Genomic DNA, 19,483 nt, shown 5'->3' on the forward strand with positions numbered 1-19,483 from the left:
CTTTGTGCATGGGAAATCATGTCTCACAAACTTGTTTGAGTTTTTTGAAGAAGTAGCAAAGAGGATTGATGAGGGCAGAGCAGTAGATGTGATCTATATGGACTTCAATAAGGTGTTCAGCAAGGTTCCCCATGGGAGACTGATTAGCATGGTTAGATCTCATGGAATACAGGGAGAATTAGCCATTTGGATACAGAACTGGCTCAAAGGTAGAAGACGGAGGGTGGTGGTGGAAGGTTGTTTTTCAGACTGGAGGCCTGTGACCAGTGGAGTGCCACAAGGATGGGTGCTGGGTCCTCTACTTTTTGTCATTTACATAAATGATTTGGATGCGAGCATAAGAGGTACAGTTAGTAAGTTTGCAATGACACCAAAATTGGAGGTGTAGTGGACAGCGAAGAGGGTTACCTCAGATTAGAACAGGATCTGGACCAAATAGGCTAAGAAATGGCAGGTGGAGTTTAATTCAGATAAATGCGAGGTGCTGTATTTCGGGAAAGCAAATCTTAGCAGTACTTACACACTTTATGGTAAGGTTCTAGGGAGTGTTGTTGAACAAAGAGACCTTGGAGCGCAGGTTCATAGCTCCTTGAAAATGGAGTCGGAGATAGATAGAGAAGTGAAGAAGGCGTTTGGTATCCTTTTCTTTATTGGTCAGAGTATTGAGTACAGGAGTTAGGAGGTCATATTGTGGCTGTATAGGACATTGGTTAGTCCACTGTTGGAATATTGCGTGCAATTCTCGTCTCCTTCCTATCTGAAGGATGTTGTGAAACTTGAAAGTGTTCAGAAAAGATTTACAAGAATGTTGCCAGAGTTGGAGGATTTGAGCTATAGGGAAAGGCTGAACAGGCTGGGGCTGTTTTCCCTGGAGCGTCGGAGGCTGAGGGGTGCCCTTATAGAGGTTGACAAAATTATGAGGGGCGTGGATAGGGTAAATAGGCAAAGTCTTTTCCCTGGGGTCGGGGAATCCAGAACTAGAGGGCATATGTTGAGGGTGAGAGGGGAAAGATATAAAAGAGACCTAAGGGGCAACATTTTCACACAGAGGGTGGTACATGTATGGAATGAGCTGCCAGAGGAAGTGGTGGAGGCTGGTACAATTGCAACATTTAAAAGGCATTTGGATGGGTATATGAATAGGAAGGGTTTGGAGGGATATGGGCCGGGTGCTGGCAGGTGGGACTAGATTGGGTTGGGATATCTGGTCGGCATGGATTGGTTGAATCTCATAATTTTGTCAACCTCTACAAGGTCACCCCTCAGCCTCCGACGCTCCAGGGAAAAGAGCCCCAGACTGTTCAGCCTCTCCCTATAGCTCAAATCCTCCAACCCTGGCAACATTCTTGTAAATCTTTTCTGAACCCTTTCAAGTTTCACAACATCCTTCAGATAGGAAGGAGACGAGAATTGCACGCAATATTCCAACAGTGGCCTAACCGATGTCCTGGACAGCTGCAATATGACCTCCCGACTGTACATGCTGTACATCCCAACTGTTTTCATGCTGTACATCTCTATGACTATAAATTTCACAAATCCTTCCTGTAGCAGGGAGAACAGAATTGCACACAGTATTCCAAGAGTGACCTAACCAATGTCCTGTACAGCTGCAATATGACCTCCAACCTCTGTACTCAATGCACTGACCAATAAAGGAAAGCTTACCAAATGCCTTCTTCAGGATATAGGCCAGACCGAGTAAATAGGGTAGGTTTCCTTCCCTAAAGGACGTTTGTGAACCAGATGGATTTCCTGACAATTGAAATAGATGGTCATCATTAGACTCTTTCTTCTAGATTTTGTTTTCCCATATTTTAACATCTGCCATGGTGGGATTTGTACTCAGGTCCTCAGAACATAACCTGGTCTCTGGATTAACAGTCTAGGGATAATACCACCAGGCAGTCGTCTCCCCTAAACTATTGCACCAATTCAAGGCTTTTAGGGTAAGGCAGTAAATGCTGGCTCAACCTCTTTTGGCCACATGACATGATTTTTCCTTTAAATTGTTGAATTCCATTGTAAGCTGTGCGTGGTAGTTTTCTCTCTGTAATCTTATTGCTATTTGTATGCTAAGAAATAAGAGACAACCATTTGTAAGGATATGTTTATTGTATGTTTCATTAGCTAATTGTACTTCATTACTTATTCACTTTCAGTACTTATTTCTAATATATGGCATATAAATTATTCAGGTCAAAAAATGCATCTTCAATTTCTCAACTTTATTGATCTGAGGACTGTAATATGCTGTCAGTCAACCAAGTTATCCTTGTTTCTTTAATACGAACTGAGATTTCTTGTGAATAGGAAAACTCAGCTAATAGAATGGAAGGGTCAATAGAATTATGGATATGAAATTGGCTGAAAAGCAGGCAACAGACAGCAATTTTGAAAGGTTGCTGCTCAGGCTGGAGGAACCTCGAATATCCGAACGAAATAGGTGAGCACTATTTCATTCGGTAATTGATTATTCAGATACTGAATAGCAGGAGAGTTTCCTGACACAATAGTGGGTTAGTGTAGTTTAGGTGGGCTTGGATCGGCGCAACATCGAGGGCCCAAGGGCCTGTACTGCGCTGTATTCTTCTATGTTCTATGTTCTATGTTCTATAATCGATATAACCTTAAACAAGGGGAGCTATACTGATCTAATGCTGTGCTCGACTGGAGAGTTTGTTTAAGTCTATAATTTTGATGAGTCTGCTATTTAACCAAACTAATCTTTGCATTCTGGAAATTGCAGGTTAAACTGAGAATGACTAAACCCTTACCATCACATAAATATATGAAATCCCAGCATTAAACAAGGTCCCGAACAGCTTCTACAATCACAAGAGCATTTGTCGGTTTCCGTGAACTCAGTGTTGCAATAGAAAGACAGAAGTACCACCTCGCACATGCGTTTACTTTCTCTGCCATTCTTTTCATGAATGGCCCGGTAAAGTGATGGGTATAAAGCACTGACTTTTGAAAAGAGCTGTGTAACTAATCCTTACGTAAAAAAACAAATCCAGTCGTTGTTGCTTGAGGTGCTTGTGTTCCTTTGTTTTTGCCCAGCATTTTCACATATTCTTCAGTACAGGTAATCTGAATTTACTTACCTCTTTGATGTAACGTTTTACGGCACCTTGAGATCTTATTCGGATCATCCAAAATTCGGATAATTGATATTTGGATGTGTGGTTCCTTTCAATTGGTGTTGCACTAAAGACAACTGTTTCTCTTGATGTCTTTTCATTGTCCTGGACTTGGTTGTGCAGGGCAAAATTTCAAAATTTGCGGATGATGCAAAACTTAAAATGTTGTTAATTGTGACGAAGGTGGTGATCAACATTGTGGGAACTTAAGACTGTTTGGTGGATTGAGTCCTACTAAAACCCTTCAAGGTTTTGAACAATTACCAAAAATCTGCTCAATTTTCTTCAATCTAAAGACAACAATCTCAATATCTCTAGTTTCACCACCTCCAAGGTTTCATAGTCCTCTGGTACCAGTCTAGAAAATCTCCTCCGCAATTTGTCTGAGGTTTTAAAATCCTTCTTAAACTGGCATGTCCAGAATTGAACACAGTACTTCAGCTGGACATGTGAAGGTTGAGCATAACTTCCTTCCTGTTCTAATCCAAGCCTTTCTTAAATGTCATAGAGATGTACAGCACACAAACAGATCCTTCAGTCCAACTCGTCCATGGTGACCAGATTTCCTAAACTAATCTGGTCCCATTTGCCAGCACTTGGCCCATATCCTCCTAAGCCCTTCTTATTCATACACCCATCCAGATGCGTTTTAAATGTTGTAATTGTTTCATACTCCACCACTTCCTTTGGTAGTTTACTCCATATGTTCACTACAGTCTGCGTGAAAAAGTTGCCCCTTAGGTTCTTTTAAATTTGTCCTCCCACCCTAAACCTATGCCCTCTAGTTCTGGTCTTCCCCCACCCCCAGAGAAAAGACCATGTCTCTTTACTCTATCCATGTCCCTCATGATGTTATAAACCTCTATAAGGTCACCCTTCAGCCTGGGATGCTCCAGTGAAAATAGCCCCAGCCTATTCAACTTCTCCCTTTCGCTCAAACCCCCCAACCATGGCAACATTCTTTTAAATCTTTTCTGAACCCTTTCAAATTTCAGAACATCCTTCTGATTGCAGGGAGACCAGAACTGCATTCAATATTCCAAAAGTCGCCTAACCAATGTCGTGTACAGCTGCAACGTGACCTCCCAACTCCCATACTCTATGCACTGACCAGTAAAGGAAAGCATACAAAACGCCACCTTCACTTTCCTATCTACCTGTGACTCCACTTTCAATGAACTATGAACCTGCACTCCATGGTTTCTTTCTTCAGCAACACTCCCCAGGATATTACCATTAAGTTTGCAAGTCCTGCCCTGATTTGCCTTTCCAAAATCCAGCACCTTGCATTTATCTAAATTAAACTCCATCTACCACTCCTCAAACATCTGATCAAGAACCCAATGTACTCTGAGGTAACTTTCTTCGTTGTCCACTGCATGTCCAATCTTGGTGTCATCTGCAAACTTACTAACCATAGCTCCCACTATAACCATTAATTATTAGAGTTCATAAAATAGCAAAAAGCAATATTTCCTGATGGGGTCAAACCTGGGCAACAAGAGTGGAAGCAATGGAATAGTAACAGCCGCAGGAAGCATTCCCAGTGGACTATTTACCTTCTCTGTTGTAAGCAAGACAAACTGTAGTTTATCTCTTCTCTCCAAGGAACATGAAGTCTTTCACCTTGATAGAATTCTCATAAATCCCCACTATAAAGACTTGTGTCACTATACCTGAGGACTCTCTTTTAAAATTGTACCATTTACTTTACCAAAACAAACTATGTGCTAAATTCCATGTTCCATGTGTCTGTCCATTTTATCAGGCTGTTTTGTACTATCTGAAATTGAGTTGGAAATGCCATGATATGAGAATTGGAAGTGGAGCAGTGTATGGATTAGGTATTTGAAGGTTTGATGAAAGCAAAGTAGCTATGGATGGGAATTACTAGAGTTTACAAAAATTCAGGAATGTGAATGTTGCTCGCAATTTTGGTATTTATTGCCCATGAATTGTTTATCCTTGAGGCAGTGAAATGCCAGTTGGAATTAAGGATTAATGTTAAATTTACGTGTTGGCCCATCTAGTAAAATCTGCACCATTTAGACACCAAAGAAAGGTCAATATAACTGCTTGGGAATGGCTGATTATAATTCATCTTGTTACTACTAACTTTAAAATAACATTTTGAAAATCTTAGAATAAAGTTATTGTTAATCTTTGTAATAGGTTTCTTGACTTGTATCTCTCTCTTCAGTGAGAGATATTAAATGTGGCAAGTGGAGGAAGTTTCCGTCTGGCTCACTTGAAGTTTGTTCTTTTTACTTCTGCTAGCCAAATGCTGATTGCTTGTTACATTTACAGTAATTACAATTATTATTTTAGTGCCGGCATAAAATGCATCTATTCTGTTATCTGATCTGGTTAATATCAACAAGGGCACTTGTATTAGCTTTAACACAAAAAATATCTGCCCTTTCAGATTCCACAATGTAGAGAGACATGAAATTCATAGAATCACAGAGAACAGCACAGTGCAAGATGAGACCTGTCAACTTACTATGCTTAGTCCCAATGCTCTGTAAAACTCTATTCCCATAGGCCAATATTTTTCAAGTACCTAATTGTCCATTGACATTTTACTGCTTCCAACACCTTTTCATGCAATTCATTCTAGATTGCTGTAACATGACACTGCATTTTTTTTGTCTTCTAGCATCTCTATTTCTTTTGCAATTAACCTTAATTATGTGTCCTCTTGTTATCAATCGTTCTGCAATTGGACAATTTAATGATTATGAATACCTCTTTCAATCTCCTCTTTACCTTCTCCATTGCAAGCAAGACAAACTCTAAGTTTATCTCATCTCTCCAAGGAACTGAAGTATTTCACCTTGATAGAATTTGCATAAATTCCCAGCTTTCATAAGGTCTTGAAATCCTCGTGTGTCATGGCTGGAATTGGCCACAAAACTTCAGCTTGAGCTAATGCCGTTTTATAAAAGTTTAGCATATCTTGATTGCTCAAATTCAACTGATTACAAGGTAAACATATATAACCCATAAGGATATTAATCAACTGGACAGGGTTCAGAAAGGATTTGCTGAGAATGGAGGGTTTGAGGTGTAACATTGACTGGAAAGGCTGGGATCTTTTTCACTGGAGTATAGGAGGTTGAGGAATGAGTTTATTGAGGTTTATAAAATAATGAGAGGCATAGATAAGGTGAATGACAAGGGTCTTTTCCCTAGGGTGGCAGAGTTCAAAACTAGGGGGCATAATTTTAAGGTGAGAAGAGAAAGGTTCAGAAAGGACTTAAGGGGCAAGTCTTTTATTTTACTCAGAGTGATTCATGCATGGGATTAGATTAGATTACATTACATTACAGTGTGGAAACAGGCCCTTTGGCCCAACAAGTCCACACCGACCCGCCGAAGCGAAACCCACCCATACCCCTACATTTACCCCTTACCTAACACTACGGGCAATTTAGTATGGCCAATTCACCTGACCCTGCACATCTTTGTGACTGTGGGAAGAAACCGGAGCACCCGGAGGAAACCCACGCAGACACTGGGAGAACGTGCAAACTCCACACAGTCAGTCGCCTGAGGCGGGAATTGAACCCGGGTCTCTAGCGCTGTGAGGCAGCAGTGCTAACCACTGTGCCACCGTGCCGCCCACGCAGATGAAGTGCCAGACAAAGTGGTGGATGCAGGTTTAGTTACAACGTTTAAAAGACATTTGGATATGTTTACAAATAGGAAAAGTATGGAGAGATACAGGCCAAATACAGAAAGGTGGGACTAGTTTAGTTTGGGAACATGGTCGGCATGGATTGTTTGGACCAAAGGGTCTATTTTTGTACTGAATGACTCAATGAGCACACCTTGGGAAAAGCCATTCCAGAAAGCTTTTTTTTGTATGTAGTTTGTGGCATCTTTTGGATATCCTTGATTCATGATATTATCTTGAACTCTGTACAGCTTGAGCTTCGATTTCAATTTCAATGCAGCTAAATATTCTGTGGTTCTTCACAGAAGCATATTGAACACAATTTGATACCAATTTGTTAAGATTATACTGGATCAAATGATAGATTTTAAACGGTATTTTTTAAAGGTGGAAGAGAAATAGAGGACTTTAGGAAGGGAGTCCTGGAGCTTTATGCAACTGAATGTACTGAACTAGTGATTACAATGAAAATTATTAAGATACCTTAATTGGAGGGCTGTAGCTATTTTGCAGGATTGGAGAACTGGAGTAAGTTACAGAAATATAGACAATGAAACTATGAAAGCGTTTGAATACAAGAGTTTTAACATCCAAGACATTGCTCAATTGTGGGTTAGATGGACAAGTAGGCCTGTTTGTCGGTTAACTTGTGTGTCTTACGGTTTTGAATGCGCCTAAGTTTATGGACGGTAGAGTATGGGAGGGACAGTAAGGATTGCATTTGAAGTATCTGGTCTAGAGAAAACAAAGGCATGGATGAGAGTTTCAGCAGCAATTCGAGGCCGGGCAGAAGATGTGTAATGTGTTTTGTTACAATTCAAGTGCTATTTACGAAACATAGAAATTATGGATGTAAGGTTGCTTGTTGAGCTAGACGGTTCATTTTCAGATGTTTCGTCACCATAATAGGTAACATCATCAGGATATCTGATGAAGGGCTCGGGATTGAATTGTCGATTTTCCCCCTACCTGGATGCTGCCTGACCTGCTGTGCTTTTCCAACAACATACTCTCTGATCTCCAGCATCTGCAGACCTCACTGTCTCCCAGCCAATGAACATAGTCTGCTGATTTCTCAGCAACAAACCCAAGCAAGCAGACACAACGCCTCAAGAAATCTTAGCCACTCTCCCCTATCCCCTACATCAAAGACATCTTGGGAATGACTGCAGACTACTCAGACCTCTTGGCATCATGGTAGCCCACAAACCCACCAACACACTAAAACAGCAGCTAATGAACTTGAAAGACCCCATACAGACAATAAGCAAAACTAATGTCATTTATAAAATACCTTGCAAGAACTGTAACAAACACTACATTGGACAAACAGGCAGGAAATTAGCCACCAGGATACATGAACATCAACAATCCACAAAAAGACATGACCCACTCTCACTAGTATCTTTACATATAGATGAAGAAGAACACCACTTCAACTGGGATAACATATCCATCCTAGAACAAACCAACCAGACACGCATGAGAATTCCTAGAAGCATGGCATTCCAACCAGAACTCTATCAACAAACACATCGACTTGGACCCTGTTTACCACTCTCTGAGAAAAAGATCAGGAACTGACATTGCCACAGGAAGTGACGTCACTAACCCAAAGAAACTTGAACACAAATAGAAAGCGGGCCACTAACACCGGTGCTTCACTGAAGGCTCACTGATGTTGTTACCTAGTATGGTGACGAAACGTCTGAAAATGAACCTTCCAGCTCAGTGAGAAAACTTATATCCAGAACCTCAACCTGAGCTACAAATCTTCTCAAAACCTTTGTGACTCCATATTATGCAAGAAACTCACTGGGTTATTCTATAAACTTTAGTTGCAATGATTTATATTGACAGCCTATTATTAAAAGTTTCACTGCACTGATAAGTATTCTGGCACACAAAAAATTGATGTAAATCTGATATTTTTCAATTAACAAGTAGCAGCCAGATACGGCTCAGAGAAGTGTTTGTAGCCTTTGCAACCAAGTGACACTACAGTGCTTACCTTTGCCTGGAATCCAACGATCACATTAATTTTTTTTGTTGATTCACCAATAAAAGTTGTCTAAATATGGTAATTTTATCATAGTGACATTTCCCAGAGTCTGTGACAGGAATGTTATTGGACAATATTTGACAGTGAACCACATAGAAGTTGCCAAAGTGTTTGGGCAAAAAGGAAAGGAATTCCAGAGATCAGATCCTCAGCAGTTAAAGATTTGGTTGTGTTGCAGTATCTATTTGAGATGGCTCGGAATCCCTGATGGACTCGACTTGTAAGCCTGTCTTGGTTCATCCTGGTGATTGTACTCTGTGGTAGTCTGGAATATAAAACTCTTAAAGACAGTTTAGTTTAAATTATTACCGTTACTTATCAATTGCATCAATGTTACATTATAACATAGTTCAAGCCTGGCTTGTAGGTATCTAAGGTTCTAAAACCATGAGCAGAGTAGCAGCGCCAGCTCTTACCCCTAAGTGCTCTCTCAGGCTATTCCCCTTATTACTGCAAACAAGCTGTCGTTATACAGAATTTGGTATTAAAATCACAAAAAAACCACCACATGCTCGTAATCAGATAAACAGCAATAAAATGGCAAAAGTTTTCAGAGGAAGAGAAACTCGTTGATAGGTCTGAGTATGCTTGACTAATTAAGCTACATGCACATTAAAGTTGGAAACCTTGATCAAGCCAGGCCCCAAATGGCCAATTGCTTTGGCTCGTATGTCATAACGAGTCCAAACTATGTAGAAAAGGTCATGAGGTAACCTCACTCAGCTAATATGCCCAATATCATTGTCCTACAAAATGCCTTTTTCTTTTAAAATCATCTTAGATTCCCAGAATGCAAATTAAATTCATAACATTCTAGGATCTAAAGCTCCAGGGAACAACACACAAACATTCAATCCATGACAAGCCAATGTTCACTCAAATGAGACCACAAAGAGTTGATCTTTGCACCTGCTTCTGTCCTGTCTATCTGAATGTCTGTCTCTCCCTCTCTCTCTCTCTCTCTCTCTCTCTCTCTGCTAGCAGTGAATCTAATTACAGAACAATGTTTTATCTTTCTTACTCACACATGAACATCTTCCAACTTTCTTACTATAATGTCCCATGTTCAGCTGTCTTCATCTGCTTCATCAATGGCCTTCCCACAATGGAAAGCATTATAATAATTACACTATATGTTCAGGACCATTTGACAGAATCCTTCGATTTTGAAGCATTCTGTGTCCATATATAGCAAGACCTGGGCAGTGTCTAGGCTTGGGTAGATTAAGTTGCAAAGATCATTGTGCTATAGAAATGCCAGTCAATGATTGTCTGTAGCAATAAAGAATCTAACCCTGATATTCAGTCGTCTTAAAATTACTGAATTTCCTCTATAAGCACACTGGGGTTTAGCAACAATGAGAACCTGAAAGGGATCAACTATATAAATATTATGTCTGAAAGAGGAGGTCACTGGTAAGTAACGCACCTCCTGATTCCCTAAAGCCTGCCCACCCTATGCAAAACACAAGTCAGTAGTGTGATGGTCCAATAATATTCGCTGTTTGATGCTAACTGAGAAAAAGTTACTTGATTGGCTCCCATCCAGGATCTTCAACACTGCTTCACTGAGGTACAATGGTTGTAGCATGTACCATTTACACATACACTGCAGTAGCTTACTAAGGCTCCTTTATCAGCACAGTGGCTCAGTGGTTAGCATTGCCTCACAGCACCAGGGACCCGGGTTCGATTCCCGCCTCGGGCAACTGTCTATGTGGAGTTGCACATTCTCCCTATGTCTGCGTGGGTTTTCTCCGTGTACTCCGGTTTCCTCCCACAATCCAAAGGTGTGCAGGTCAGGTGAATTGGCCATGCTAAATTGCCCATAGTGTTAGGTACGTTAGTCAGGGGGTAAATTATAGGGTAGGGGAATGGGTCTGGGTGAGTTACTCTTTGGAGGGTCGGCGTGAACCTGTTGGGCCGAAAGGTCTGTTTCCATACTATAGGGAATCCAATCTAATCTACCTTCCAAACACCGCAACCTCTACCACAGAGAAAGACAAAGGCAGCAGATGCAGATACAGCTCCAGCTGTAAATTCCCCTGCCAGCCAAACATCATCCTGACTTGGAACTGTTGCTGCACAAAACTCCTGGAAGTTCCTTAACGGCATTGTAGGTGTTCTCGTTCTCGCTCTCATTCTCGCTCTCGCCCTCTCTCGCTCGCTCGTTCTCTCTCTCTCTCTCTCCCCCTCTCTCTCTCTCTCTCTCCCCCTCTCTCTCTCTCTCCCTCCCTCCCCCTTCCCAGACTGCGGTGGCTCCAGACGGTAGAAATGGACAAATGTCGTGAAAATTAAGATGGGGATAAAGCATGGCGAGGGAAACACAGACCAGTTAGATTAACATTCCTGGTAGGGGAAATAAATAAGTGGACAGATTAGAAGAACCCCTCGGAGGAAAAGCATGGATTGTCTCACAGTATTATTGCTTGACCAGCCTTAATGAATGTCTTTGAGGAGGTGAAGTAGAAAATTGAGAATGGTTGTGCCACAGGTAAGCAAAAATAAAATTAAATACTGGACTTTATTTCGAGAGGGATAGAAATGAAACATGGGGAAGCTAACTCATTTAAACCATGCTTAGAGTACTGTATCATGATCAGGTCTAATAATTATAAAAATTATATTGTCTTATTGGAGATGATGTAATGATGAGATTTGCACGTTGAGTCTCCTTGCTCGGGCAAAAGAGGCTGAGGGGTGACCTACACAAATATTTAAAATTAAAGCTCTGATTGAGTGAATAGAAAGAGAACGTATCTTCTTGCAAAGAAGAGCATAAGACAGAAGAACTTCAATAAGGTAGTCACCAGAAAATTTCAATTCAGAATTCAGAAAAAAAAATGACTTCACCCAAAGAATGGTAAGTATCTGGAACTGGGGTCATTGATTTAGATGAGTTAGATTTAGATTAGTTTAGACATTGGTGAGGAAGCTATACAGATAGTTTTGTCTTAGATGTTCATGATGAAATTTCGATTACAGGTCTTTCAATAATCATGATTTCAGACTTGAAACATTTTATAGGTGATGGCATTGCGGGTAATTTGTTGGCGAAAAACTTTTATATAGGTTTTGGGCAATGCTGGTAACACTCATTCTTTCTTCTTGATGAAAATAAAATTCATGCACATATCCTGACTGCTTATCATTTAGAGCAGCCTTGGAGTTGGGTTCCTAGTTGTGTACTTAAATAATTTAGTTAGCTTTCTATTTTCCTGACAGACCTGTATTCCCCAGCATTCTCTTTTCATTTCAGATTTCTAGCATTGCAGTTTTTCTGTGTTTACACAGTTTATTGAATTCAGTTTCACAACTTTGATAGGATTTTAGCTTGGATCCTCTGGTTTGCTGAGTACTGTAACCATAAAATACTGTCAACACACAATAATGGGAACCTTTTCATAGTCATATAGCATGAAAACAGACACTTCGGTCCAACTCTCCATGTTGACAAAGTTTCCCAAACTAAACTAGTCAAACTTGACTGCATTTGGCCCATATCCGTCTAAATCTTTCCTGTCCATGTATCTACCCCAATTCTTTTAAATGTTGTAATTATAACTACATCTACCACTTCCTCTGGCAGTTCGTTCCACATACGAACTACACACTGTGTGAAAAGTTGCCCTCAGCTCCTTTTTAAAATCTTTCTCTCATATTATATATATGCCCCCTACATTTGCACACTCCCACCCTATGGGAACGATCTCGACATTCACCATATCTGTGCTCCTCATGGTTTTAAAATCTCTAAGGTCACCCCTCAACCTCCTACGCTCCAGTGAAAAATGTCCCAGTCTATCATTATAAATCAAACCCTCCAGTCCCGGCAAAATTCTGGTAAATCTTATCTGAACCCCCTACACTTTAATAATATACTTCCTAGAGCAGGGTGGCCAGAACTGTACAAAGTTCTCTAAAAGTGGCCTCACCAATGTCCTGTACAACCTCAATATGATGTCCCAACTCCAACACACAATGGTCTGAGTAATGACGGCAAGTGTTCCAAATGCTTTCTTAACTACCCTGCCTGCCAGTGATGCAACTTTCAATGAACTATGTGCCTGATCCCTTTGGTGTCTCCGTTCAACAATACTATTCAAGGCCCGACCATTAACTGTATAAGTCCAGTCTTTGGTTTACCAAAATGCAATACCTCGCATTTATCCAAATTACACTCTAACTGCTGTTCCCCGGCCCATTGGCCCAATTGATCTTGATCCCTTTGTAATCTTAGCTAACCTTCTTCACTGTCGACTATACCATTAATTTTGGTCTGCAAATTTAATAACCATGCTGTCTATATTCTCATCAAAATCATTTATGTAAATGACAAACAACAACAGTTCCACACTGAACCCTGAGAAACAAAACTGGTTACAGGCCTCCAGTCCGAAAAACAACCCTTCACCAACACATTCTGTCTTCTACCATCAAGCCAATTTTGTAACTAATTGGCAAGCTCTCCTTGAATCCCATGTGATCTAACTTCACTTATTAGTCTACCATGCGGTACCTTGTCAAAGGCGTTACTAAAGTCCATATTGACAATGTCTACCACTCTACCCTCATCGATCTTTTTGGTTACATCCCCAAAAAACGGAATCAAGTTTGTGAGACATGATTTCCCATGCACAAAGGCATACTGACTGTCCCTAATCTGTCCTTGCCTCTCCAAATGCATGTAAATCCTATCTGTCCAAATTCCCTCCAACAGCTTACCCACCACAGATGTCAAACTCACAGGTCTATAGTTCCCAGACTTCTTACTGCCTTTCTTAAATAAAGGCGCAACATTAGCCACCCTCCAGTCCTCTAGCACCTAACCCATGGCTGTAGATGATACAAATATCTCTGCCAGGGACCCTGCAATTTCTTCCCTAATTTCCCACAATGTCCCGGGATGCACTTTAAGGTCCCAGCGATTTATCCACCTTTGTTTTTTAAGACCTGCAACACTTCATCTTCTGTAATGTGCAATGTTTTCAAGGCACGTGTACTTATTTCCTCGAGTTCCCTAGCTTCCATTTCTTTCCCAACAGTAAAAACTGATGCAAGAAATTTGTTTTGTATTCTCCTATCTTCTGTGGTTCCACACATAGATGATCTTGTTGATCTTTATGGGGCTCTATTCTCTCTCTACTTGCTGTTTTGTCCTTGATGTACTTGTAGAATCTCTTTGGATTATCCTTAACTTTATCTGCCAAGCCTATCTCATATCCCCTTTTTGTCCTTCTGATTTCCTTCTGAAGATTGCCCCTACATCCCTCAGTTGATTGGAATGTTTTTCTTTTTCGAGACAGCAAGACAGATCCCAAACCACGTAATGTGTATTATGTATAGCTCCCATAAATGGAGATGATTTATCAAATGCCTTTTGTCTCCTAGTTTTAAAATCTTCTCTAACATAATAGATTAATCAGGTTTTATTGTAATTGAACATGAGGTTATCCTGTTTTAATATTTTCTTGTTTCTGTGCTAAGAAAACTTTTACTCTGAACATTTAATTGCTTTCAGAATACATGTTTAAGATGCAGAAATAAAAAAAGCCTATAGTATTTATTTACATTCTTAGTTTTCTGTGCATTTCAGTCAGCCACTGCGAGTACTCTGACAACACCTGGTGACAAGAAGTCCAGTGATTTTTCCAAAGCGATAAATGGCTCCTATCAGGTAAGTGCAGGACAACACATTATAAATTGTGTAGTTCAGTGTTGTCCAATAGAAAATGTGGACTAGTGGGGATTTGGTGACATCATTTCAGCAAGCATTCATTCGATATCTCATGACTGATAATTTCAAGATACTTGCCACCATTCAGTGAAGGAGGAATTAAGACATAGAAATTAAAACAAAACTTGCTTTTTCCTTTTCATCCTAAATATTTTATGAGTAATGCACAAATAGGTTTATATTGATTTGCTATTCTCCTCAAAGCTGTCCATGTATTATTTTTGTTTCTTAACTGGAAACTTAATTTGTGGCATCTGGATTCCCAACTCACCGTATGTGGCTAGTGGTTAATGTATTGAACAACACTCATGTTGATAAAATATACGTAAATTAGCACTCCGAACCAGATACTGAAGCAGCTATTCCATTTTATGATCTAACAGTACATTTTAAGTACTCGTGAATATCCTGTAAAACAGCTGAAGGTTTGATAAAAGTGCAGCTTTTTCAAGTGTGCTATTGCATGACCAGGAAGGCTGAGGAGCAAGAATAAAAAAAATGTGGGAATAACTGTTCTAAATTACTCGCATCCCAACTTTTCCTGTCTAGCCTTTTGTGTTCATATTTCAGATATTCAGCATTCAGAGTATTTCCATTTGTGTGAAGCTGTGGAATGGAATTGGCTACATTCAAAGCTAAAGATTAAAGCTTTTTATATTTTGATTCAATAAAATATATTAACTTGACCTAAAACCAAGAACACCACACAACAAATCTTGGTGATTTAATATTTTTTATTTTTTTTTCAAAAACACAGCAGACAACCCAGCCCTGATAGCACTATGGACCTTTTTTAAAATGTGAAATAGCGAATAATTCAGATGTAGGTCCCACTCCAGAAGATTGACTGCCGAACTTAAGTTGACACTTCAGTTCTGAATGAGTGTTGTACATAGAACATAGAAGAATACAGCGCAGTACAGGCCCTTTGGCCCTCGATGTTGCGCCGATCCAAGCCCACCTAACCTATACTAACCCACTATCCTCCATATACCTATCCAATGCCCGCTTAAATGCCCATAAAGAGGGAGAGTCCACCACTGCTACTGGCAGGGCATTCCATGAACTTACCACTCGCTGAGTGAAGAACCTACCCCTAACTTCAGTCCTATATCTACTCCCCCTTAATTTAAAGCTATGCCCCCTTGTAATACCCGACTCCATACGCGGGAAAAGGTTCACACTGTCAACCCTATCTAACCCCCTAATCATCTTGTACACCTCAATCAAGTCACCCCTAAACCTCCTTTTCTGTAATGAAAACAGCCCCAAGTGTCTCAGTCTTTCCTCATACGATCTTCCTTCCATACCAGGCAACATCCTGGTAAACATCCTCTGCACCCGTTCGAGTGCCTCCACATCCTTCCTATAGTATGGCGACCTATTGTACTGTTCAAAATGTTGATTTTTATGGAAATGTGTATTCAGTGTCTGGTCCACTTTCTCAGGTGGACCTAAAACATTCTCTCCACGTTCTGGTCAACATTTGTCCCTCATCCACCATAACTGAAAAAAGTTATCTAGTCAGTTCTTTCCGCATTCTTTGTTGAGGTTTTGTCTGTGCATTTGTTGCTGCATTTCTCCATATTACAGCAGTGACTACATTTTGAAAAGTATTGTCTGTAAAGCACTTGGGACATTTTAAAAGGAACAATGTAAAAAGAAAGTCCCTTGAGTGCCAGATCCTGAATCTTAAAGATCCTTTTTTATACTACTTGGAAACATTATCATGCCACATGGTTGACTTTCTATTGAAACCAATGTAGAGCTGAAGTTGAGCAAGAAAATATTATTTACATTGTCAGACCTTCAGAAATAACAAGTTGAAAATTTAGAGTCCTGTTAATGCAGTTTTTTTTTAGAAGATGTACTCCTTCTTCCATAAGTGCTCTCCAACGAGGTCATTCTAGATTTACGTTTTTTCAAATGCGGCACACTAGTAGATTGTTGGATGAATAAGTATGGATACGAGGAAACAGTTTAGCCAAAGACCAGCTCCACGATGTCTGACTCAGCACTATTGTTCATAGACTTATTGTAGTGAAGTTTCTTGATGTATTGAAGAAGTTTACTTTGTGAAATAATAAGCACAATACTAACTTGGGTAGAAATGGATCAGTGTTATTAGCACTGAGATCCACAAGTATGCATGTTTATGTATCTATATGCTCATTTTCTTATGCCATGGAAATTAATTTTATCTTATACATTATATTGTGAGTATTCAGTAACATTTCAAAAACAGAATTAAGTTACAAGGTGTTTTATAAATTCTCAAGGATCGGGTTCGCAGGAGAGTAGTCTGACACAGACCAGGAGAAAAGAACTGAGAGACGAGTTTGCTAGAATATGAGTATTTTATTCCCCGCAGCGTCGCCTCAACCAGGTCTCGTACTTACAACGAGTCTGGTTTATACTCACTCTACATGTTACCGGAACTGGGAGCCGTCAGTTCTCGTAGAGCGGTTGCCAACAACCCACGCTCGGCGGTTAAACGTAACCCGGAGCAGACTCTACCGAACTGGGGACTTTCCCAGCTTATATACTCTTTCGGGATCTAAACATTCATGCGAACAACAGGGCAAGACTCTTTACGAGTTTCAGCTGGAACCAATTAAGCTTGCAACATCCTGTATGACAGTGTCTGTTCCTTATCAAGGCTGGTAGCATAAACACCATAAGCAACACATTCCATTCCGGCAACATATTCATGCGAACAACAGGGCAAGACTAAGCAACACACTCCATTCCGGTTACATACAGATAATAAGATCCACACATGTATTGGGACATAATTTTAACCCTTTCACCACATTCTACTGATTGGCCCAATACATGTGTTACATCATGCCCATATATATTTTTTCCGATAAACGTTTACGTACGCGACAAATATACAAACAAGTCAGGATATTACAGCATGTTAAGATCACCAAGGCTCCTACCAAGATCGATAGGGGTGGGAACAGGAATTTTCCTGCAGTGGATGACATACCACTCAACATATCCCACCAATGATGAGCTGACTCTACTTCCACTACATGGGCAGCGTGTACTACCTCCTGTCCATGTATAAAGGTAGACACTGTAACCTTGATGACATTGGTTTGATGCTTTCGTAATATCTGCTTAAGCTCCTCGGATCGGTCCAATGCTTGCTTAAACCGATCCAGGGAAATGTTCCAAGGGTTTATCAGCACTTTCCACTGTACCTTGGTAAGTTGATGGTCACTGAACAAGCGTCTACGTACACGCCAAATATACAAGCAAGTCAGGATATTACAGCATGTTACGATCACCAGGACTCCTACCAGGATCGATAACAGATAGGTCTGATTCTGCCATTGCCACTGATAGACATTTGAGAGGCATCCCGAGAACGGTACTGTGGGAAGCATGGGATGCGGGTTTTTGGTAGCCACACAGAGTGTGTGTGGCCCAATCTGCCACATAATGTCCCTTGAAGCTTCAACAGTCCATTCACACAGGGCCGTTCCCTTAGTCAAACAAGGGTCTCGATATCTGTCCATCAGTAGACAAGCTTTACCTTGATCAGTCTGTTCACAGGCGGACAGATCATAGGTAATATTGGTATCTGGGCTAAACTACTGCCCCCTTGTCTTCAGAAAATAATATCCAGAAGATGTAATCACTGGTAATACATAATATCGACAGACCGTAACAGTGTGGGTTACATTCATGGTAACAAAGTATCCTCTACACATAGTTGCGTTACACCATGTTCTTTCTGGATGGGTTATCATCCACAATTTCTCAGATACATTCCATATTCCCCTCCACGCTTGTACATTGGGGGATGTTACCGTGCGCAAGAATCGTTCTTTCTGCATTTGAGCATGCAACATTTGAATATGACAGGCAGTCCAATTTAACTGAGCCGTAATGTTCTCAAACAGTTCCTGAGTGGCACCCCAGACATCCAGTTCCCATTGCAGAGATCGTACCATTATTTCAGCTGTCTCTCCTTGAGTCATCATTACGGATGGCATCCACCTTCCAATAGTATGTAGTCCTTGTGAGGTGGCCTGTCCCGTGTTAGATAATTTAGTACGGGTTACCTCAGAGTCAATGGCATTCGAGATACCCATAACAGTTCCTGCGCCCCCCAGCAGGGTGTCGTACCACGCTCGTCGCCGCCTCTTGGTAACCACATGAATCGATGACGATTCCGAATATCGGTGGCATCGCGCAGCCACAGATCTTCCCCCCGAGCTGTGACGCTCCAATGAGTCCCCGTTGTCCCGCATGTCTGGGTGCGTCGGTCCCACAAACACGTCTTGACTTGGGCATTTACCACCAGGGTGCAATTAGGCGGTATGAACGATATGTCATATTTTTCCCCATCCCGGCGCATGTAGCACTGTGCACACGTGTACAATTGACAGTCGCTGGTGAGAGTCAGAACAACGCACTGCTGACCGGGTTCACATGTAAAATCGTCCTGCGTCCGTCGCTGGCTACTGGCCTCCCACCACACCTCATGGCGGGCGACCGGTACCAGCGTCCAGGCCGTGATACCGATGCCCTGGAGTGGCCATCCGATCGCGAACATCGCCAATAGGAGTCGCAATCCCCATGACCACCCCATGTTCAAGGCGGAGGGTCAGCCTGCGGGTGCATAGCAATTACAACATTATTTAGGTCTCACGTAAGTAGCACTGGTCCGCCGGGACGTTTGCCCAGGTCGGGTCCCCGGGGTACATAATGGTGACCAGACTGTCCTTCCCCTGTGCTATGATTTCGGCCGGCCTGGGGGGGCCGGTCCTCTGGCGCACCCATACCTTGGCCCCCTTAGTGTCAGTAGACCCAAATCCCCCCGTCCCACGCACAGTAACCGTAAC

The 19,483-nt window shown here is 41.2% G+C and overlaps 1 protein-coding gene across 4 annotated transcripts in view; it reads left to right on the top strand.

Annotated features, from left to right (window-relative positions):
- The window catches only part of ylpm1 (YLP motif containing 1), a 141,716-nt gene that overhangs the window by 13,730 nt on the left and 108,503 nt on the right, over nucleotides 1-19,483 (top strand). For 3 of the 4 annotated variants that reach the window (XM_043697112.1, XM_043697114.1, XM_043697113.1), the window contains exon 2: nucleotides 14,481-14,561. The exons of the other annotated variant lie outside the window; for it this stretch is intronic. In XM_043697112.1, coding sequence (XP_043553047.1) covers nucleotides 14,481-14,561 — 81 coding nt within the window. The remainder of the gene's footprint in view (nucleotides 1-14,480; nucleotides 14,562-19,483) is intronic. 4 annotated transcript variants of the gene reach the window in all.

Source organism: Chiloscyllium plagiosum, chromosome 10 (genome assembly GCF_004010195.1).
Source record: "Chiloscyllium plagiosum isolate BGI_BamShark_2017 chromosome 10, ASM401019v2, whole genome shotgun sequence".
NCBI lineage: Eukaryota > Metazoa > Chordata > Chondrichthyes > Orectolobiformes > Hemiscylliidae > Chiloscyllium > Chiloscyllium plagiosum.